The sequence below is a fragment of the Brassica napus genome, chromosome A3, assembly GCF_020379485.1.
Source record: "Brassica napus cultivar Da-Ae chromosome A3, Da-Ae, whole genome shotgun sequence".
NCBI lineage: Eukaryota > Viridiplantae > Streptophyta > Magnoliopsida > Brassicales > Brassicaceae > Brassica > Brassica napus.
The window spans coordinates 4,129,767-4,151,143 of NC_063436.1; the positions used below are offsets into that span (position 1 = coordinate 4,129,767).

At 36.5% G+C, this 21,377-nt stretch overlaps 5 protein-coding genes across 7 annotated transcripts; 2 read left to right on the top strand and 3 right to left on the bottom strand.

Moving 5' to 3' along the window:
- Positions 1–32: 32 nt before the first annotated feature.
- BNAA03G56060D lies at positions 33–898 on the bottom strand. Its single transcript, XM_013884794.3, has one exon. It carries the CDS (start codon positions 755–757, stop codon positions 305–307), a length of 453 nt encoding a protein of 150 aa, XP_013740248.1. The 5' UTR covers positions 758–898; the 3' UTR covers positions 33–304.
- A 4,789-nt stretch (positions 899–5,687) lies between these two features.
- On the top strand, positions 5,688–9,531 carry LOC106434876 (protein trichome birefringence-like 16). Of its 2 annotated transcripts, none has more exons than XM_013875728.3 (6): positions 5,688–6,247; positions 7,118–7,269; positions 7,470–7,553; positions 7,684–8,109; positions 8,204–8,399; positions 8,474–9,531. In XM_013875728.3, the coding sequence occupies exons 2-6, from the start codon at positions 7,119–7,121 to the stop codon at positions 9,300–9,302; spliced, it is 1,686 nt and encodes a 561-aa protein (XP_013731182.2). In that variant the 5' UTR covers positions 5,688–6,247; position 7,118; the 3' UTR covers positions 9,303–9,531. The 2 variants fall into 2 exon arrangements, with proteins under 2 accessions (XP_013731182.2, XP_048627719.1); XM_048771762.1 differs by lacking the exon at positions 5,688–6,247 and adding an exon at positions 6,715–6,939.
- A 2,196-nt stretch (positions 9,532–11,727) lies between these two features.
- LOC111213332 (20 kDa chaperonin, chloroplastic) lies at positions 11,728–13,546 on the top strand. Of its 2 annotated transcripts, none has more exons than XM_022715066.2 (6): positions 11,728–11,940; positions 12,115–12,290; positions 12,579–12,758; positions 12,851–13,006; positions 13,104–13,181; positions 13,265–13,546. In XM_022715066.2, the coding sequence occupies exons 1-6, from the start codon at positions 11,868–11,870 to the stop codon at positions 13,436–13,438; spliced, it is 837 nt and encodes a 278-aa protein (XP_022570787.2). In that variant the 5' UTR covers positions 11,728–11,867; the 3' UTR covers positions 13,439–13,546. The 2 variants fall into 2 exon arrangements, with proteins under 2 accessions (XP_022570787.2, XP_022570788.2); XM_022715067.2 differs by having other exon boundaries at positions 11,739–11,940; positions 12,112–12,290.
- Positions 13,457–15,830, bottom strand: LOC106443218 (pectinesterase inhibitor 3). The gene has a single exon (XM_013884795.3). It carries the CDS (start codon positions 15,710–15,712, stop codon positions 15,101–15,103), a length of 612 nt encoding a protein of 203 aa, XP_013740249.2. The 5' UTR covers positions 15,713–15,830; the 3' UTR covers positions 13,457–15,100.
- A 1,465-nt stretch (positions 15,831–17,295) lies between these two features.
- LOC106386991 lies at positions 17,296–18,620 on the bottom strand. The gene has a single exon (XM_048771773.1). It carries the CDS (start codon positions 18,353–18,355, stop codon positions 17,780–17,782), a length of 576 nt encoding a protein of 191 aa, XP_048627730.1. The 5' UTR covers positions 18,356–18,620; the 3' UTR covers positions 17,296–17,779.
- Between the last annotated feature and the right edge of the window lie 2,757 nt (positions 18,621–21,377).

The window sequence follows — 21,377 nt, forward strand, 5'->3', positions numbered from 1 at the left end:
ACTCATTAACTATGTGTACTAGACATTGAACCTTTAGTGGCATTCCAGCCACAAACCTCAACATACAATTAATCACATATAAAACTTACATTTGATTAAGTACTGCAAATCTAGATATCACATAATCTGAGCTTTGCTCATTAACCATTTTATTAACTCACTTATGAAGAAAGACTAACGTCGTAGGAAATCCTCGGATTCTAACCCTTTCTCCTACCTAAAAATGTAATGAAATACAATAACAGTCTTAAACGAAAATTAAGGAAATACAAAAAAAAAAGATCTTTACAACTAACAGATTTGATTAAGTAGATAGAGACGGGAAACAGCTCCCAGTTCGGAGAAGCGACCGTCGCGACTCTACGCCGTCGATCCCCGGCAAAGCTCCACTCGAGCTCGTCCTAGTGGTTCGACGTGGAGAGCCGTCGAGGCTCCGCCGTAAAATCCTACCAATGACTGAAATGGGATCTTCTTCCTCGTCTGGACTACAAGAACGGAACCGGTGGCAGAACGTTGTGTGGCGGCGGAGAGCTTCCTCGACGGAGATTCGAGTCGGAGATCGAACCACCTCGTCTTTCACAGCCTCCGCGCAGAGCCCACAAAGCCAGTGTCCCTTGTACCGTTCTTTGACGCGGTGGATGTAAGCCGGCGTGCACTCTTCTGTGAAACCGCACGTGTCACACGTGACTGACTCCACCGTCGGCAAGGACAACGGCTTAGTGATGGTATCCGTGGCTAATGATGATGAGGGCATCATTAGTTTGTGGAAAATGACCAGACTGAGATCAGAATAATGAGTTATGTGTTATGAGAGTCTCTGGCTTTTCTAGATTTAAGGTTATATCATTCATGCACAGGTGGTCTTTATTGGATGTATATATAGAGATATACATGGAGATATATCTCTCTGTTATTTTTTTATTTTGATTTTCTTTTGAGGAAATTTATATATAATTTTATTTTTTGTGTTTTCTTTGAGGAAATTATTATGTAAAATGTTAAATAAATGTGAGGTTGGAGGATGATTTGGATTCATGTGAGTGAGATAATGAGGCGAGAAACTATTTGTTTGTTTCTTGAAAGTTTGCATGTGGGTGTGGATGGACAATTATTGATATTCGTTTTTAAGTAATATTTATAAAATAGTTATGAAATCTTACGGTTACGATACACAATCTTTTTCTATGGAAATTTTATGTAATCTTCCATATCAAGTAGATCTTCATATATTGCATATAAATTGTCTAGATTCATTCTTTATTTGTGTATGTGGTAAGATATGAAAATATACTACACGAGAACTAAAATAACCGGAGGAAATCGATCTTTGAATGTTTTATTATCTCATTTTGTTGGTATATAGCCAATAACAATAATAATGACCAAATAGTTTGCAGCAGCATGTAGTAACTGTGAGGCGATAAGATAATGATGATGATTGTTTGATCTATAGATGTAGAAATGTAGCTGTAGGATTTAGGCTGTAGTTTTATTTTCGTAGCTTTATATTTTTTGCTGTAGAAAAATAGTACAATTTCTAAATCATTTTAATAATTACTTTAATTAAAAAAGTAAAACATGACAAAAAAAAAGCTATAGATTATGCAACAAGGTTTTAACTTTAAAATTAAAGCTACATCATGATTGGTTAGGATTAATGCTTTTAAAATAAATAAAGCTAAAGTCATAAGTTAAAGCCCAACAATAATTTGTTATTCCTGCTGTATTTAAAAAATAATAATATTTAGGCATTTTTTTATATTTGGAATATTGATGTTATAGACTGTAATTAATATTTATTTTAATATAAAATTTAGTTTAAAACATAGAGATATGAATAGTAAGACTAACTAATGAGGTTCTTGAACCATAGGTATAAGAGAAACGCGGACCTGAACTGAGGTTAACGTTCCAACAAAAAAAAAAGAGATGAGGTTATATAAGAGAGAGAAGGTATCTAGTATTTGAAGCAATACTCTTCACTGTCGAGTGGCGAATTAAGTATATCTTTGGTTATTATATATCTCATTTGATTTTTTTAAAACATGTATGTTTTTCTAAATGAACCCAAAAGTTTAAATACATTATGCAAAATAAAATCTAATTGTTTTAGGTAAACATAAAAGTTAATTGTGAAACTATGGAAGCATAAGTCTCCACTCTCCATGGAGATGCAATCTCAAGGCAAATCAATGTGGGCTAATGTAGGAAGAATCTAGAATACCTTTGCGTTTTAAATTATTTTAGTAAGCCAAATATACATTGTACTATATACACAACATCACATGCCGGGACTAAATATTCAAGGAGGGATATGTGACAATTATAATCGTCAGGCCTGATAATCGTACCCCCATTTCATAAGATTAATTCATCTTAACATTAAGGAACGTGCTCTAGGGAGGCTTGAAAAGTATTGCAGCTTTCTGCTTGAACACGATACTTGTCATTGGTCTATTTAGAAATCTCATTTTCCTATACCATACGTCCTCTTTTCTCTTCTATATATATCGACACTCTTTTTGTTGACTTTAATACATTTGTTTTAGTCTATGTTTTATCTCTGCTTTTCCATTTAACATCTAGTAAAAGTTTGTTTATAATATCTAATTACTTATCCGCACAGTCATGCTTTTCAACAATTTTAGAATCAAATCAAACCAATCAATGGCTCAGCATCATTTTTATATCCAATAGCAAAATATCTTATCATCAATAACGTTGGTTATGAGAATTTTAACTTAGATGATAAGGTAGCAAGTAGCAACCATACTAACAAAAAACTTGTGGTCACCCTCCCTCACCCAACAACAAATCTTTATATCAAGTTGATACTCTGTATAGTTTTAATGAAGATCTAACGTTTATACTAGAAAGGCACGTAGTTAAAATAAGACGAGTGCCATATATATATATATATATATATATATATATATTGTTCTTAAAAACATATTGATTAAAGTTTAGACCTGGAAAGATAAAAACATTAAAACGTTTTTCCAACCATACCACAAAGTGTATATAACCTTTTATAGTTTGACAATATAATAATGGAATGATACACCATATGATGTAAGCTAGGCCCAACCTTTTTTTAAAATAAGAAACATTAATCCTGATAAATGTTGATCAATGGTTCAAACAAAGTTGTCTTGGAGATTTCCTAAGATTGCCCGACTATACGGGAGTATCTAACTAAACCAGAAGCGTTTTGACTTCTTGGAATTAATTGAAAGCAAGCTGGTCCATCGTAATGGAAACTATTTGTAGTTTTTGTTACATGTGTGGTATGTTGTTGGTTATAAGTTGATTTAACTCTATATATTTGGGGGTGAGATCAAATCATTTTTCGATGAGATTTGATGACATACACATACTAATATACTATATAGCATGTAAGATTTTTCAAATGCATGTTCTGCACGCGTACAAGTATGTCTATTACATTTCAAGATCACGACTACTTTGAAAATTTAAAGTCTTAAAATATGTAAGTGGCATAGATAATTAGTCACTAGCTAAAAAACTTAAAACTTATTTACTTGTAACCTCAATTAGTACGCAAGTGTACCATATATTTTTCGCTTGATGACAAATTGCCAATAATGAAATATACGTATTCTAAATGGACTGACGAAGGAATCATACAAAATAATTGTGTAGGTACATTTGGTGTTGCTTTTGATATTTAGAAAGATTCTTTTGATTATGTACTAGTTAGGAGAGATCACTGATCTTACAGATCTCCTATGGTGCATATATACATCTTTGTATCAATGAACCAAATATAACAGTGTCTTCAGTATTTTCTTTTCACACTAATCAATCATTAAAACTCATATAGTTACTTACGTTTTAGAATCGTGTTCTTAAACAAGAAAGCTAGGTAACCAATCACAACAAGTTACGTTTTTGAATCGTAAAGAAGCAACATGTTATTTGTCTCTGTCGCTCGCTCATGTGTTTCTCCATATATGCTGGTACAACAGATACAACACAGTGGAGCAGTACTAGTTTTGTCTATTTTTAGTTGTGAATTCACTTTGATTCATTAAATACAAGCGTAATATATCAAAGATGTATATTATGTGGTACCACTACCAGTGAAAGAAAACCGAGTTTTACAGCTGGCCTTGTTTTGTCTTTCACATGAATGATAAGAACACCCACTTATTGTTGTTATACTTTTATTCTAATCTCGACCGTTAATAACATTTTTTTTCTTTACGAACTTGCGGCGTTTTGTGGTCTTTTGGCTTATATAAGCCAAAATGTGTTACTATTTTTTATTAGGACCATGTGATTTCCAGATCATCCAAGTGTAGAATAAATTCTGGAGTGAGCAGGTTTTTCAGTATACAGTTTTAGCAAGTTTATTCTCGAATAAACCAGTGGATCAACAATCTAGTTCGAATTGATTATTTGCAAACTGTTGAGATTTGAACAATAGAATATCAAATTTATGGCTGCTATACTTAATAAATGCGCCCATGTATATCCATAAATCTTTGCAACAGCCGAAGTTTATTCCGTCAAACTCATCAAGGATTGTGCTTTGCATGATAAGATCTTTAAATCTAGAGCACATAAAATAGAGATATAAAAAATTAAAAATACACCAAAATCCTATAACTAAAGAGATTATTAAATGTTCCTTGACATATTTCGTTGCCAGCAGTTATGAAGGACCTTCCAATGACATCTTTATAATACTCTTTGTGATATCTTTAGGAATATCATTACAGCATATAGCTTCTTCTTCAAAAAAAAAAAGAAAACTCTCAAAATCATTCCACAAATGAAAGAAAGTACTCCATCAATGAGTCAGGTTGACATACTGTGGCCAATCAGATGGACGTACTGATTCATGTTTTGAGGCGGGAAGGCTTTAAATAATATTAATATCTACTCTAAGAAGATCCACAAGTATGTTTTGGGCCTTCTTGGGCTATTTGAGTGATGGACTCACTGATGGTTTAACTTTATTTATAAAATCATAGTATTTGTATATTTTTTTTTCACAAATCATAGTATTTGTATACTAATAAAAAAATTTCGAAAAGTGCATACTAAACAGTGATAAAAGTTAGATGGCTATCAAGAGGTAACCTCGAAAACCGAACCCGAAAACCCGAACCGAATCCGATCTGATAAAAATGAATCTGAACCCATCCGAACCCGACGTAAATACCGAATGGGTCTTGTTTTGTGGTATTTCGGGTTATGGGTATTATCCGAACCGAACCCGAATCTAAATAGATATCCGATAGAACCCGAAACATTCAAAACCTCGAAAAGATCTTGTACCAAACATTATCTCAATTCCTAATATGTATCCAAAATACACTAAGAAATATTGAACATCTAAAATACTTATCTATTACATGAAGGTTGTTGGTTCTATTACATGAAGGTTGATGGATAAAGATGGCCGTTGAATCTTGAAGTATTTAGATTTTGATTTTGTTTTCGTTAAACAATGTTTCTCATTTCATGAGAACTTGGTTTTCGTTTTATGTTTTTATTTATTTAGTTTTCTTTTATGTTCCTTATTTTTGAATCGATTTTACTTAAGTTTTGGTTACAAAATAGGTACAAGTCAGATATTTTAAAACTAAAGAACCGATTTTAGTCATGTTTTGGTTATAAAATAGGTAAAAATCAAGTACTTTTAAACCGAAAAACCGATTGGGACCCGAACCCGAAAATATATTGGATTGTACCGGTTTTTTGAAGATTTACTAACCCCGACCCGAACCCGATAGAACCCGAACCGGTCCCGAACCGAACTTTCATATAATCCGAATGGGGCTGATTTTGATAAACCCGAAAAACCAAAACCCGATTGGATAAAACCGAAACCCGATTGGGACCCCGAATGCCCAGGCCTATAGAGGTTAATCAGATTCAAGAAAGTTAGTGATCCAAGTGTTTTGTGAAATTTGAACGAACCATTCAACATTTTAATGACACGTGGATGTTGGATTTGACAAAACAAGTTTCCCAAGCAATTACAGAACAAAGAGACTTTTATTACAAGTCACTAAAATACGATTCCACGACCGACAAGTCATTATTAAGGTTATTATATAAACCAAGTCGAAAACTTTGTCTTCTTCTCTTATTTGAATTTGATATTCAATTTGTCCGACGTAGCTTCCTCTGAACACACACGCCTCTCTGTGTACGGCTTCTCCGGTGACTCGGATTCCATCATCGCCGACATCAAGCAACCCAGAGATTCCAGGTATTTTCTCGATCTTATATACAGTTTATGCTCCTCGCTTCGCTCGTTTCGATCTGGTCCACTTGTTTCGTCTCTAATAAAACTGTCTCCTTTTTTTATCGTACCACAAATATGGAAACGTTTCCTTTCGTGTTGCCGGGTGTTAATGTGAATTTCCTTAATTAGTAATATTGAGGAGAGATTAGTTTAGTTGCTTTCTGACTTGGAGATCAAAGATCAAACCTTTCTTGTTCTGTACTATTGCCTCATTCTCTATAACTCTTACTGCATCAATCAAATTCAGATAATACGTGTTTTCTTTACCAGTTTTAGTTTGAATGGAACAGTGGTTTGGTAGGTGGGAGATACTAATTTAGCTAATTGTATATATGATTACCCATCAAATTTGACTCTTAAATGATTAAATTTTTCTTTTGACCAAAAAAAAAGAGGATTAAACTCTTCTTTCTTAGATGCACTTTTGGTGTCTCCTGTGATGCATATCATAAGGATGTGTTTTTTTCTTCTATTTGCTAAACACCGATGATCTTATATGATTTGACAACACAAGGAATCTACTAATAATGAGATATAAGTTGGTGTCGATCACACTGAACATCGAGTTAGCTGGACATATAAGGCTTCTTGATCTATACTGTGAATGAAAGTTTCTCTGGAACGCCTGAGAAGCATATGACCCTCCATAGATATAGGTAGACATCTCCTAGTTGATTGTAGCTTCTTCTTTTTTTGCTGACATGTGTATGTTTTGATGGGTGGTGATGTGATTTTTATCTGTTTAGGAGAATCAAAGGCTGCCACCTTAGTTTTTTTTTTAATAGGTGTGACGGAATGAAATCTTTACCAGCTTATTTATTGAAATCTTTTTAGGATGAAAAGAGGAGCTCTTAAACGGAGTGCTAGGCATATCTCTGTTGTACTTGTTGTGCTTGTTTGTGCAACCGTCGGCATATGGACATGGGATAGTAATCCAACCATGGCCTTTCTTCCACGTGAAAGTCAAATTTTAAAGCTCGAAACAGGTTTAACCATGACGCTAAAACTACTCTTTTTACCACATCAGTCTAAAATTTTATATGGCCAAAAGAATCAATATTTTTAAGTACATTTTGTAGTTTCTCCTGTTTATGTTTCATAAATTACTGTAGATGTTCTTGAAACTGGTAGTACAGTTAGATCCTGGGGTATAAAAATATAATGACGAGTTCTTTGTCAATGGCAGAAGAAAATGCTGAGAAAATAACTACGGCACAGAATACTGAAACTAAAGACAGCTACACATCAGCTACACCATTTCTAAACAAAGGTAATGTTCAATCATTTACACCAGCTCTATAACGCATCTTGTGATCTGCTCAAATTTTTTTCTCTAAGACTCTTTGTGATTTACTAAGCTTGGCATAGCTTTATTCCCTTTTCCTGCTTTTCTATTACAGAGCAAACCAAAGAGGACCATACTGATAATAAAGATACAGAACAAGAACAGAAACAAGTGGAAGAAGTTAGTGTCAGTGAGACGAGTCAAGGGAAACCACCAACTATTGAAGAAAAGCACCTAGAGCGAGTGGAACATGAGGTTATTGTAAGTGAGCCAAAACATCAGACGACACCTATTAGTGAAGAAAAAAATCTAGAACAAGTAGAACATGAAGTTATTGTAAGTGAGCCAAAGCATCAGAAGACACCAACTAGTGAAGAAAATAAATTAAAACAGGTGAAACAAGAGGTTGCTGCCGGTGAGGCCGAGCCAAAGACAACACACATTGAAAAGACTACTTCAGATCCAGATAATAAAACTCTTGCAGCAGACGAAGCCAAGAAAGATAATGGTACTACTTCAACAGCTCCCATCGCCAATCAAGGTAGAGCGCAAAGTATCTTACGAGTGTTCATTATTCTGCATATTAGTTCAAGTCTCTAAACCGTCTTGATGCTGTCTCATTGTGAATATAACAGCTTGCAATTACGCGAAAGGGAAATGGGTCGTGGACAAGCACCGTCCTTTCTATTCAGGACGTCGTTGCAAACCGTGGCTTGCTTCTATGTGGGCGTGCAGGTTGATGCAACGTAAAGACTTCGCCTTCGAAAGGTTAAGATGGCAACCTAAAGACTGCTCCATGGAAAACTTTGAGGCTTCCAAGTTCTTGAAAAGGTAAAAAAAAAAACACATTATGTGGTAAGCCAAAGTGTTCCCATCAAGTCCTTAATTCTCAAATGCCCTCTCAGGATGCAGAACAAGACCCTAGCCTTCGTTGGAGACTCCTTAGGAAGACAACAGTTCCAATCCATGATGTGTATGATCACAGGAGGCAAACAAAGACTCAATGTCCACGACGTGGGACCAGAGTTTGGATTCATAACTCCCAGAGGCGGAGCTCGTCCCGGTGGATGGGCTTACAGATTCCAAGAAACCAACACAACGGTCCTTTACCACTGGTCATCAACCCTCTGCGATATACAACCGATCAAAATCTCCAACCCTTTAACCGAACACGCCATGCATCTAGACCGTCCACCAGCGTTTCTACGCAATTACCTTCACAAGATCGATGTCTTGGTGATGAACACGGGCCACCATTGGAACCGAGGGAAGCTCAACGGCAACAGATGGGTGATGCACGTGAACGGCGTCCCCAACGCTAACAGGAAGCTAGCCGCTCTTGGGGACGCCAAGAACTTCACGATCCACAGCACTGTGAGTTGGGTTAGCTCGCAGCTCACTAACCATCCGGGTCTTAAGGCCTTCTACAGAAGCCTCTCCCCGAGACATTTTGTGGGAGGGGAGTGGAACACGGGAGGGAGCTGTAATAACACGACGCCGATGTCTATTGGGAAAGAGGTTTTGCAAGAGGAGTCTAGTGATTACAGCGCGGGACATGCGGTGAAAGGCACTGGGGTTAAGCTTTTGGACGTAACGGCGTTGTCTGGTGTTAGAGACGAAGGGCATATATCAAGGTTTAGTGTCTCGGCTTCGAGAGGAGGTCAGGATTGTCTCCATTGGTGCTTGCCTGGTGTTCCTGATACGTGGAATGAGATCCTTTTCGCAATGATATAATGTTTTTGCATCAGCAGAGAAAGGGGTTGTGAGCCTTTTGATAGCTTTTTATACAAAATTGAGGTACTAGAGCCTGAGATGTAAGTTATAGTATTTATTCTGGTACAGGTAAACAACCATACCCTGGCTTTGTCCGACCATGTTTACAGAACAGAACCTAACTCAACTTTTTGTCTTTTTGAGTCGATTAATCGAAATTTTTGGAAATTTATGTTTCTGGAAATCTGTTTTTGTTACTGTGTTCTCTTGAACGTTATGTCACCCTAATGACCTTCTCAACCCTCACAAACAAACAATGTCAATTGTATTTTGGTTTGAAGAAATTGGATTGGTTAAACTTCTTTTAGTTAATTCTGGTTTGTACATAAGCAATGGTTCCTTTTTTTTCCGAACATTATATTAAAGATTCGCTAATTCGGTTACAATCAGAGAGATACTTGACGATAAACTGATAAATTAACATAACTAAAACATAATGAAAGATATAGATGGTTAAAGACAAAAGAAATCCTCAAAAAAAATTTCACTTATAATACTAGAGCCCGCATTCGGAAAAAACTCGGAAACGACATTGAAAAATCCAACCAAAGTTTTGAGAAAAGTAGAAAACTGTCTCTCGAAATGTCTAGTTCTTAGACCACCCGCATCGGGAGTTTATGAGAGAGTCATGGGCTCGGTATCATAGGCCTTATCGATTAAAAGAAATGAATAAATGGGTTTTAACCCGTGAACCGGGTCTTCCAAGTGAGCCCGTATGATACGGGGTCATGCCACGCGGCGCAGAGGGAGTGGCTACGCGATCGCGCGGGTTGACTGCGAAAAAATGGGTTTCGCGTGAAAGACCCCATTTTCCCTTCTCTCTTCGAAATCTAGGGTTTCTCCGTCTGTGAAGCGATTTCGTGTCGGGGTCCAGAGCCGGAGATTTTGTCGATCAATTCGTCGTCGGAGTCACTCGTAAACGCTCTCAGGTGAGTCTCAATCACTCCGAGGACGAGATAGCTTCGATTTGATCTCGAGAGGTTTCTAGGTTAAGGAAGTCGATTTGGGGGTTTCGTCTTAGGGTGGGAAATCGAGAAGGGGTTTTCGATTTCTTGGTCAAAATCGACATACGGTTTCTTTTTAGGGTTCGTTTATCATGGATTTCATTTCGATTTGGGGGTTTCGTGTAAGGGTTCATGCATGATAGGATTAGAGCTTTGAACCGAATTTTTGACATAGCAATATAGATAGCATCAATGGTTACTAGTCGATTAACAGCTTCAGTATGCTTTCTTGAATGGAAAAACAAACCACATTTTTGATTTCTATAGTTATGTGGTCTTGTGTGGTCTATAGTAGTTTGATGCCATTTTTTTAAATTGGAACTCGATTAATACATGTAATTGGAACTCGATTGTTGCAGATGGAAACTCCCCGAGAACCTCATTTCTTCAAGCCTCTTCTTCCTGGTTTTCAAAGTGGCGTCGCAATACCACTTGACTTCTACTCAAAACACATACAAGGGGCTGAGATCAATAAACCATGGAAGCTAAGATAAGGAGTGTACTGAACTACTGATCAAGCACTTCAGCAGAATCGATGGTAAGTCTTCTCATTTGACTTGTTTTTGTTGTCTATATCTTCAATGTTACTACTTTGCTTATGCTTTAACTTGTGTTCTCTTCTTCTACAGGTAGCATTGCTTCTACCTCACGAAATTAGATGGCTCTTTTGCGGTCTTTCCTCTCTATCATCTTAACTTGTTTCTTTTTGTTTCATTAGCAACTTATCAACTTATGTATTTCGCTTTGTAAAACTTGAATGGTTTTTCTATGTGAACTTTTATCCTAAGTTAAACATTCTCGAACTTAATTCCTTTGTTGAATGCGTAGACTGATCATCGAACAAAATGTTTCTATGAATTGAATTTAAGTTAAGAAACAACATAAAATTTTAAAACATAGCTTTTATACATTTGAAAACACAAACCAAAACTTAAACTCCAAAACTAAAACATAGGTTGAATAAAATGTTTTCATAAATTTTATAACATATTTTAATATTTTATTCATGTATTCTGAATAATTTTAATTTTTTAAAAAAATAAAAAAATTATTATTATTTTATTCCTATGAACTCCTTCTTCGGATTCACTAATGCAGAAAACTACAAATTCGGGTTCATAACTGTTCATGGGCCCACAAAAAAATATTAAAAAAATTTGGTGAACCCCAAAGTGGGGTTCACCAATGCTCATGCTCTTACGACGTTGCAGTGAGGTGCAGAGAGGCTGTCGGAGTAGAAACAATGGTTCCCTTATTATATTTTACCATAAGTTTAATAATTTTGGCTTATAGTGACTAACGGTTCATTTCTCTGAAAATACTTGTTTTTATGCGGTTACTGTGACATTTATACTAAGCAACAACAACAGTTAGAATATGTTTGCGTGACGAAAGAAAACATAGAAAGTGTGCTAAGAGGATTAGGTAACGACCCGACCCGATCCGACCGGTTTAACCCACCCACCCACCCGGTAGAGCGTTCTAGATAGAGTTCTCTTCCTCGCAATAAAAAGAGAGAGTCATGTGTGTTTCTAGTCTATCTCTTCTGCAATTCTTAGGGTTTTATCCTCCAAAGTCACATTCTTATCCTCACGGTACGAATCTCTTTCTCTTTACTTGCCCACTCTCTCTTCACTCTCTTTTAACTAGAATTGAACATAAAGGTCTCAACTTTGGGCGGAGAAAGTAATGGGTTCGCTCAACAGTTGAACAAATCTGGGTGGAACCTTACTAACTGAGAGTTTTATGTGTGTTTTGACTGTTAGCAGAAATGGCGGCGACACAACTAACAGCATCACCAGTGACAGTGTCAGCCAGGAGCTTAGCCTCGCTTGAAGGTCTCAGAGCTTCGAGTGCAAAGTTTGGAACTTTGAAACCAGGCACCTTTAAGCAGAGCCAGTTCCGTTCTTTGGTTGTCCGAGCTGCTTCTGTCGTTGCTCCTAAGGTACTACTTGTTCGATTCTGTGTTTTTGATTCGTAGTTTTGTCTTAGTTGGTGTGAACGAACGTATTTGATTGAACATGTGTAACTTATCTGAATGTTTGATTGCTGTTTCTATAGCTCTGGCTCTTGTATTATCTCAATCCTCTACATGAAGTCTGAAAAAAAACTTAGCTTTAACATTGCAAGCTTGGTTTGTAACTTAATGGTAGCCTTGTTAGATATTTGGATAGGTTCATTCTCATTTAGTTATGAATTATAAGTTTTGTTTTGTTTCTTGTGTTGTTTACAGTATACTTCAATTAAGCCATTGGGAGATAGAGTTTTGGTGAAGATCAAGGAGGCAGAGGAGAAGACCATGGGAGGTATCTTACTTCCATCTACTGCTCAATCAAAGCCTCAAGGAGGTGAAGTTGTTGCTGTGGGCGAAGGAAGAACTATTGGGAAGAATAAAATCGATATCACTGTCCCTGTAACAGCCTCTCAAACCTCTCTTTCTTTGTTTGCTTCGTTCTCTGCTATTAAGTTCATCTGAAAATGTGTTTCCTTTTCTTCCTGGTGCAGACTGGAGCACAAATCATTTACTCCAAGTACGCTGGAACTGAGGTGGAGTTCAACGATGAGAAGCATCTCATTCTCAAGGAAGATGACATTGTTGGCCTTCTTGAGACAGAGGACATCAAAGATCTCAAGCCCTTGAACGACCGAGTCTTCATTAAGGTTAGCCTCTTGTGCTTATCTCAGTAATCTCATTGCTTGTGCACGCAAGAACATTGATAATCAGAGGAAGCTTTTGTTTTGAAATTTGTGGGTTTAGGTTGCTGAGGCAGAGGAGAAAACAGCTGGAGGGTTGTTGCTAACGGAGACTACCAAAGAGAAGCCTTCTATTGGCACGGTAAGCACACACACACTTGATATCATATCCATCCCAATACACAAGTGCCAAGTATACATAATATCCTTTCTGCTGATTGGCAGGTGATAGCAGTTGGACCAGGTACTCTAGATGAGGAAGGTAAGGTTCAGCCGCTATCGATATCCACTGGAAGCACAGTTCTTTACTCCAAGTATGCGGGTAACGACTTCAAGGGCAAAGATGGTTCAAACTACATTGCCCTGAGAGCTTCAGATGTGATGGCTATCCTTTCTTAGTTTATTATATCTTTGTAAACCTGCAATTTGTATCCCCAATTGTGGAAAAAATTTTCATAAACGGCCTGAGAACATAATCTAAAATAAAGACTTGAGTTTGATTCTTCATACCAAGTTGCTTATGTTAACTTAGTTGAACCTCACCTGATGAAATATGCTCTGAACACAGTTTACAAATTCCTTGCAAAAATCCAAAGTTTCAAAAGCTATAAAAAAGGAATGGAACTTTCAAATGGTCTTATGTTGAAGAATGTGATAGTTCTCTACATACACCCATGGATCATCACCGAGAAGTTACGCACACAAGTTTCCAGTCTGATGTTAGCGAATCTTCAAGCTGTCATTGGATCCCAAACGTGCGTGCAAGATCATGCCTCAGCTCATCGTAACCTCTGACTTTTGTTTTAATTAAAAAAACTAAGAACCAATTCTTAAATAAAAATTTACCAATAAACATGTTTTTGAGCAGTTCCAACCTTTTTAACTTAAAAAAATATATCATAAAAATATTAAAGAAAATGAACAAAAATTCTTAGTAGAACCGATTGAAACATTAAAACAACACATGTCATCTTATTAATGTTTTTAGAGTTGAAATAATTAAAATATTATTTTTTTTTAAAACCCCTCACAGTATTTACCGACAGGCCCGTCCTAGCCATAAGACACATAAAGCATTAGCTTTAGGCCACATCTATAATTGATATTTTTAAGGCCACAAATCTTAAATTGTGTAATGGTCATAGATGATTGTTTAAAACCTCGAGATTTAATATTTAGTCATTTTAGTTTTTCATACTTAGTCTCTGTTTCTAAACTAATTGTCTGAATTTATAACTTATAACCATTTATATTTCATTTTAACTATCAGTTATTGTTATGTAACTTACTATAGTTAAATTCAGTGATCTTTTATATTTCAAACACATTTAGTAATATGCATTTTTGTTATATTTGTATGATTTCTTTGGTTCTTTATATATTTGTAAAATAAATTAACGAAGGTCCAGGTTAAAAATTACAGCAACAACTTCATTACTAAACAATTGAATTTTTTTTTAAAGAACATAAAATTAGTTTTAAAACAATAAATTTTTCTATATAACGAAAAATATTCTTATGTAAAAAAGTATGTTCATATTAGAGAATTAGTAATGATAAACCAGATTCAAAATTTCTGAAAAAAATTAAAGATCATATTTTTTATATTGCTTTAGGCCACCGGATATTTCGGGACGGCACTGTTTACCGATAATGTTGCTCTAAGAGTTTGCTTACAGAAAATTATTTATATAAATAATTTCCGCTACGTCAGTTTGTACTACTTTCTATATATGATTTTCGTTTTAGTTTATCAGTCTTTTAAATTCCTATTTTCAGTTTCATGTGAAGACAAAATCACATGCAAGCGAATCCGAACGGAACCACATATTACGATATAGTGACATAGCGAACCAAAAGATTAAACATTTATATAATATAGGATATAGTTATATACCATTATCAGAACTACTAAAAATGACAATGCATGTAGTTTATATAGTGGATAACTTGTAATTAAACACACACGAATAGTTTGACAAAAAAAAAAAAAAAAAACACACACGAATAAAAGTTAACAAAATCACAACAGTCCATTAGGACAAGTGCATTATTATAACATCAAGGACGTACGACGTGGGGCTTGCCACGTTTATCATCTAGCTGGTTGATCATGTAAAGCGCGTTGCTCGTAACCCTCGCCACTTTCGTCATCCACTCCTTCACCTCCGACTTGATTTCACCGTCGATCCCTTGAAACCCATCGAGACACGTGTCGTCATCAGTCAACGCAGCACTCGCCCACGTCTGCGCGTTGCTCATCTGCCACCTGAACTCGTTCACCGAACCACCCGAGACGCGGAGATGCTTCAAAGCGCCTAGCGTGCGGCTCAGCTCATCAACCGAGTCTCCAATCATCTCCACGCAGTCCACAACCGCCGCTTTCTCCCGTTTCTTCCCCACGGTTTCTCGCACCGCCGCGAGTTTTTTCGCAGCGGCTTTAGCGTGGGAGAGACTTATTTTAACGGCGGCTTGAGCTAGCTCACGACGGTTTGTGATGGTCGGACCGGAGTAAGTAGACAGCGTACGGATGCATAGCGATGGATAGCTAGCGTGCATGCAAGAGGAATGTACAATATCTTCTCCAGCACTATTAGATCCATCTCCGGTGGTGGTGGCTACAATGACAGCGGCGAAAATGGCGGCGAGAAAGAGCTTCTGTGGAGGAGCCATTGTTTCTCTCGGTTTAAACTGGAAAGAGACGAGACACAGTTATCTCTGTATATGAAACAGGCGAGTTGTGTCTTGTGACCAGTTGGTAAGAGGCGAGTTGTGTCTTGTGACCAGTTGGTAAGAATTTAAAGTACGTAGGTCCTTGTATGACATATTTATGGTTTATTACTTAATTACCCTCACTCTATGTACGTGTGTACGTGCATTATATAAGGGTAGCATGGTGAATACATCACCTTATGATTATGGGCAAAATCTGGAAAATAAATGCACCGCAAATTACAGAAATATAGCGAGTCTAGCGACAAACGAATGACTGTCCAGTCCAATTCATGTAACATGTGAATGGTTTTTTTTTTTAATAGATAACAAGTGAATGATTATAATGGTCTAATATATAAAAAATTTATGACTAATATATATGTCTAACGATTCAAAAAGATCAGAAGTTGTGAAATTATTGACCGACTGGTCACCAGAGGCCAAATATATTTAAAGAGGTTTCAGAATATTGGACCCACATTTGTTATGAGTTGACGAAAGTGGTTTCAGACACGATATTTATCTGCCATTTATTTTGCTCGACACTAAGTATCATTTCTGGATAAATTTACTATTAAAGTACAATTTTAAAACGAATTAAACTTTGTACAGATCAATTCAAAAATTATACATTCTGAAAATGAGTTTGATAACAAACAGCTTCTTTAACTATCGACATTCAATTGGTAATCAAATAGCACCGAATTAAGCTAAAGTTTTGCCTCCAATCATTTTTCTTTTTTGTTTAAGTTGTCTCTAGTGATTCAATTTGTGAAGCCCAACGAAAGAAAAAGGTGAAGATACCCAATTGAACAAGAATGACCACTTAACAGAAAATGTCCAGTCTTCGTATCTTTTTGTTTTTTTAGAGATCCATTTATACATCAAGATCAATGTGTGAATGCATAATTTTAGCCATGGTAGCATGTTTGATCTTTGTGCGTCACGATGAGCTCCATGTTTGCTTCGACCTCGACATCTCTCAACACAATGTGTAGTAGCCAAGTTACAGGGATAAAATTTTAACTGGTTATAAGTTGAATTAGGAGGTGTGTTCTAAGTAGTCAATTTGGCTCTAAATATTAAAGAGGAAATGGAATTGATGGACCAAAGATAAATGGTATATACTGAATGAGTATGAACAAAGAATAAATTTATTTTATTCGTTTCTAATTGCAGAAGGATTTTTCCTCTTTAGATTCTGTTTACGTTTTTGTGAAATTTCATGATCATTTCATTCTCTATAAATAATTTTTTCTGCAAAATGTTTATGAATTCCACAACATTTTATTGGTAAATATAACATCAATTTGCATTCTTTGTGTTATGAAAATGTAGTAAGTTTATTTTATGAGATGTAAGTTTATGATGTAGTTTATCTTCAAAGTAATGGTAAGTAAGTTGGATTCACCAGTACTTCAACTAAAAATGAAAGCTACGCTATAATATACCTTTTCTTTTATTTTTTTTCTGCTGCAAAAACTTCAAAATAAATATATGCCCGTTTAATTTAGCTTTCCATTTATTTTTACGATTTTATCCGAAAGTTCTTGGGATTTTATTTCGAAATATAAGATGCAATTAAGATTGATTTTGAAATTTTGAGGAACATAGACAATTCAAAGAAAATTTAACAAATAGCTTCTTTTTTTTTAATAATTTAAGACTTAAGAGTCTAGTGGGCTTAGCCAATGTTACCGGAATTGGCCATGGCAACAAACCAACAGGAACAAATCCATGTGATCAAGTTTTCAATGGACCAGCGTTTATCAGTATACGCGTGTAGTCAAGTTTTGGTGGGCATAGCTAGCGTAAGTATCCAAATGGTCGAGTAACAACACTACTGAAGCAACATTTTAATATTTGATTTTCTTGGTTTCTTCTATAACTCAAGCATTCCTGGTCTTGTGGCGGAAAATTATGTACAAATTATAATCATAATCCACCAAACTTTAAACCAATCAAGGTTTGAAGGATTTTATTTTCCAAATTAGGAATATCCTCTAGCTTAGACACCTGCCGCTGTTACGGATTCCGTTTGTCATCATCCCATAACCTCACGACACTTCCGTTTATCATCGTCAAGTCCACGTAACGGTACCAAACGTCATCACCATTTCTCATCTTCACAACTCTTTCCCATCTCTCCCACCACTCTCCGCTATTACCAAACCCACTTCCATAGTTAACTGTCGGTAACTCTCCCTCTCCATCAACACACCGCTCTTCGTGATCAACGTCTACCTCGTAGTACATCGTCAGCTTCGTCCCTTTCGTCACTCCGTCATCGCACATCAACGGCTCCCAATTAACCTCCGTTTCATTCACTGGAGGCGCCTCCGCTGCCTCCACCGGACCAGCCATTTTTTGCGGTTCTTGATGATCGGATTCTTGTTCAGCTTTGGAGGCGGTTACATCCTCCAACAAGCTACACCCTGCATGACCACCGTTGTCTCCGATGGTAGTGACTTTCATCCTCCAGAAGCTGACAGCAGCCGTCACGACAGCGATCCATGTCCAGACGTTGTTGACGACGGCGAGAACACCGAAGCTAGCGTACTGGAAAGCCAACGCCTCTAGTGGAGAATCCAAAGTCGCCATGTCTTCTTTCTCTCTTGATTATTGATTATTGCCTTTTGAATAAGGAGAGAGGTGGTAGGTTTAGTGGTTTATATAAAGGAGGGGAGAGAGAGAGATGAAATTTGAACCGTCAGATGGGTCGTGTGGACATAGAGAGGAACGCTAAGCCGTTGGATCTTGTCAAGTGGAAGTGTGAATATTTGGTAGATGCTGAGGATCAAGAACGAAGATGCTTTGTGTTGAAGGAAGATGCGGACAGCCATATACTTATTCTACCATGGGTTTGTTGGTCCCCAAAGATTTAATTTATTTTTTTAAAACAACATATAACAAATGGTCGAGTTTGGACCTCAAAATACAACATATTTTAGGATATAAAATACATAATGCTGCTTTCATCTATTTAGAGTAGTAGGCGGCTCTCTTTGTCTGCTTTGTATGCATGTCCGACGCATGCAATAATAATTGGTGAAGGGATCTTCGCCCATCACAATATTTATATACTCCACTAGGGTCGGCCCGCCCTACGGGCGGGAATATGATTCGAAAATAATTTAAATAGTTAAAGTAAATATTTTTTTATTTTTGTTTAATATTTGTTTTTATTTTAAAATGTTTTGTTCTATATTACTATGAATCATTATTTATTGATTGTTATTCTTTATTCAATTTTATTCTTATTACAATTAACTAAAAATTTTCCTTACGGTAAATAAGATTTTATATCAGAAATTTTATTCTGTTTTTATTTTCATGGTGTAGAATTGTTGATTTATTTGTTTAATTTGAATTTATCTAGTTTTATTCATTTTCTTATATTAATTTATATCGTGTGTCTCTTATTCGACTATATAACTATGTTTTTTTACACAGTTATGGATCTACGTTTATAGTATTTTTTAAAACATTCTTGACATAAATATGCAAAATACAGTCTACATTTATTTAGTTACAATAAGTTCAAATCTCTTTTGTATAAAAAACAATTTTCATTTTTCTTTTTATATTTATTTTTTGTTTCTGTATTTTATTCCATTTTTCCTAACAAATATATTTGATTTTTGATTATCTATAATTTTTGTGCTGTGGTAAATCTTTTTAATCTATTATGTAATACTATCTTTTAAAATAGTATAACTCCAAATCTGAAACCAATGTCTTAAAACTAATAGTTCTTTACATATAATAAGTCAAATCGATAGTTGTTTCCTCAAAAAGATGGAGGAATTAATTGTATTATAATCTACCAAAATTCAAAATAAAATAATTGCTGTCTACATAAAGTTTGAGTATCTCATATTGATTCTGGCTCTACCTAGTGAAACAACCGTATTGCAAATAAGATAATACGTTAAAAGAAAATGATGAGCATCTACATTTGTATTCAAAGGATCAGACTTTAGACGGAGACCAAACTCACATGATCAATCTGCCGCGTAGCAGGCGTGACCATCCCATCAACAGCCTTAGTCAAATCACTGTAATAACTCTCCAGAACAGTAGACTTCTTCTTCTCCGCACCGGAGAGAGAGAGAACCAAAGCTTAGGCCTCAGCACAGGAGGTATCCCTTTCCTAATCAACCTCTTCAACGTGATCGCATACTCAAAGCAGATATCTTCAGTGACGTCTTCAATGCGATACCACCGTCTCCGATCAATAGAATATCCGGCTGGAGATACCAGTCAGTTCCTTTGCTGGCTTCGAGAGCCCACCAGACTCTCCCTTGGCTCCTCACTTTCTCTCTGACTTAGTTCAAGACGTTGACGTCGTCGACGTTTCCTTCCACCGTGAAACTGTATAGGTCCTGGAATTTGACGACGGTGTTGGCTCGTCGGGCGTGGATGCTGGGGCGGGATGGGGATCTGGGATTGGAGCTCCGTTCTTAAGTCTCTTTTGCTTTGGATACCAAACATCGTGGGTTCTTGTCTGATTTTTTCTCGTCAGTTTCGGACCAATCACGAACATGTCAAGAGGAAAAAACAGAGGAAATGAAAAGGAAGCTCCTTTCTTGTTTGGATTTAAATTTTTTTATTAAAAGTTGTAATCTTTCAATATTATAATGGTGTCACGTTCTGCAAACGTTATCTCTCTCTAATCTTCATCTCTACGCAGTCAAAAAAATTTTTTGAATTAAAAAATCAGAAGCAAAAGAAGAAGCCAAAAACAAATGATCTGGTGAGGAACAGTAACACTAAAATGGAAAACAAAAGTTATAATAAAACGATAACCCAGTAAACAATGACAAATTTGCTGTAGCGATCAAACACAGATCTAAAAACATGAAACGATGAACTTACATTAAGGTCAACCAGAAGCATGTCAACCCACATGAGCTCGCCACCGCGCTTCACATTTCTCGCCTCCCAGAACTGCAACAGCCGAGCCTCAATGACGCCGGAGCACCTGCCGGACTTCATGTCGGAGAAGAACTCTCCAAATTGCCATAACAACACGATTCAGTATATCAGAGGAGGATGACTTACAAATAAGAAAGACTCACATGTTTATACAGATTTCCCACCGTTTGAGAGTCGAGATCGACGCATTGAAGATCTCATAGTGGGCGTCTGAATTGATGAGAATAAATACACAAAGACGATAACGTATTCCGTTTCAGATCCGTGGAGAAGGTGGAGAGTCATCGTCGCCGTCAAACGAATAAGACGGAAGAACACAGATGACTCGCGGGATGAAATTAGGGTTTCACATGTGCGATTCCGGGCCGAGCAAACCGTCGGGAATGAAGCCCATATCACTAATCTCACGCAAATAGAGCATCTGTTCTAAGGGGCCCGTCAAATCTTTATTCTTCACGGCTAAGCAGATAACGCGCGACGAAGCCCACTAACGAATCTTCTTTAATGAAACGATGCGCTTTGAGGGGGGAGGGGACGCGTGGCGGCAGGAGAGCGCTTGACTTTCCTACGTGGACGAACGTGAGAGAAACAAACACTTTTATATATATATAGACTAGGGTCAGACCCGCCCTACGGGCGGGTATGCAAAATGAACGAAACAATATAAATATATTTTAAATTTAAA

Excerpts from the sequence above, each read along its gene's own strand:
- LOC111213332 (XM_022715067.2), top strand. The coding sequence starts at position 11,868 with ATGTGTGTTTCTAGTCTATCTCTTCTGCAATTCTTAGGGTTTTATCCT. Across the intron at positions 12,759-12,850 it reads AAATCGATATCACTGTCCCT|ACTGGAGCACAAATCATTTA; the intron begins GTAACAGCCTCT and ends TTCCTGGTGCAG. Across the intron at positions 13,182-13,264 it reads AGAAGCCTTCTATTGGCACG|GTGATAGCAGTTGGACCAGG; the intron begins GTAAGCACACAC and ends GCTGATTGGCAG.
- LOC106443218 (XM_013884795.3), bottom strand. The coding sequence starts at position 15,712 with ATGGCTCCTCCACAGAAGCTCTTTCTCGCCGCCATTTTCGCCGCTGTC.
- LOC106434876 (XM_048771762.1), top strand. The coding sequence starts at position 6,920 with ATGACCCTCCATAGATATAG. Across the intron at positions 7,270-7,469 it reads AATTTTAAAGCTCGAAACAG|AAGAAAATGCTGAGAAAATA; the intron begins GTTTAACCATGA and ends TGTCAATGGCAG. Across the intron at positions 8,400-8,473 it reads GCTTCCAAGTTCTTGAAAAG|GATGCAGAACAAGACCCTAG; the intron begins GTAAAAAAAAAA and ends ATGCCCTCTCAG.
- BNAA03G56060D (XM_013884794.3), bottom strand. The coding sequence starts at position 757 with ATGATGCCCTCATCATCATTAGCCACGGATACCATCACTAAGCCGTTG.
- LOC106386991 (XM_048771773.1), bottom strand. The coding sequence starts at position 18,355 with ATGGCGACTTTGGATTCTCCACTAGAGGCGTTGGCTTTCCAGTACGCT.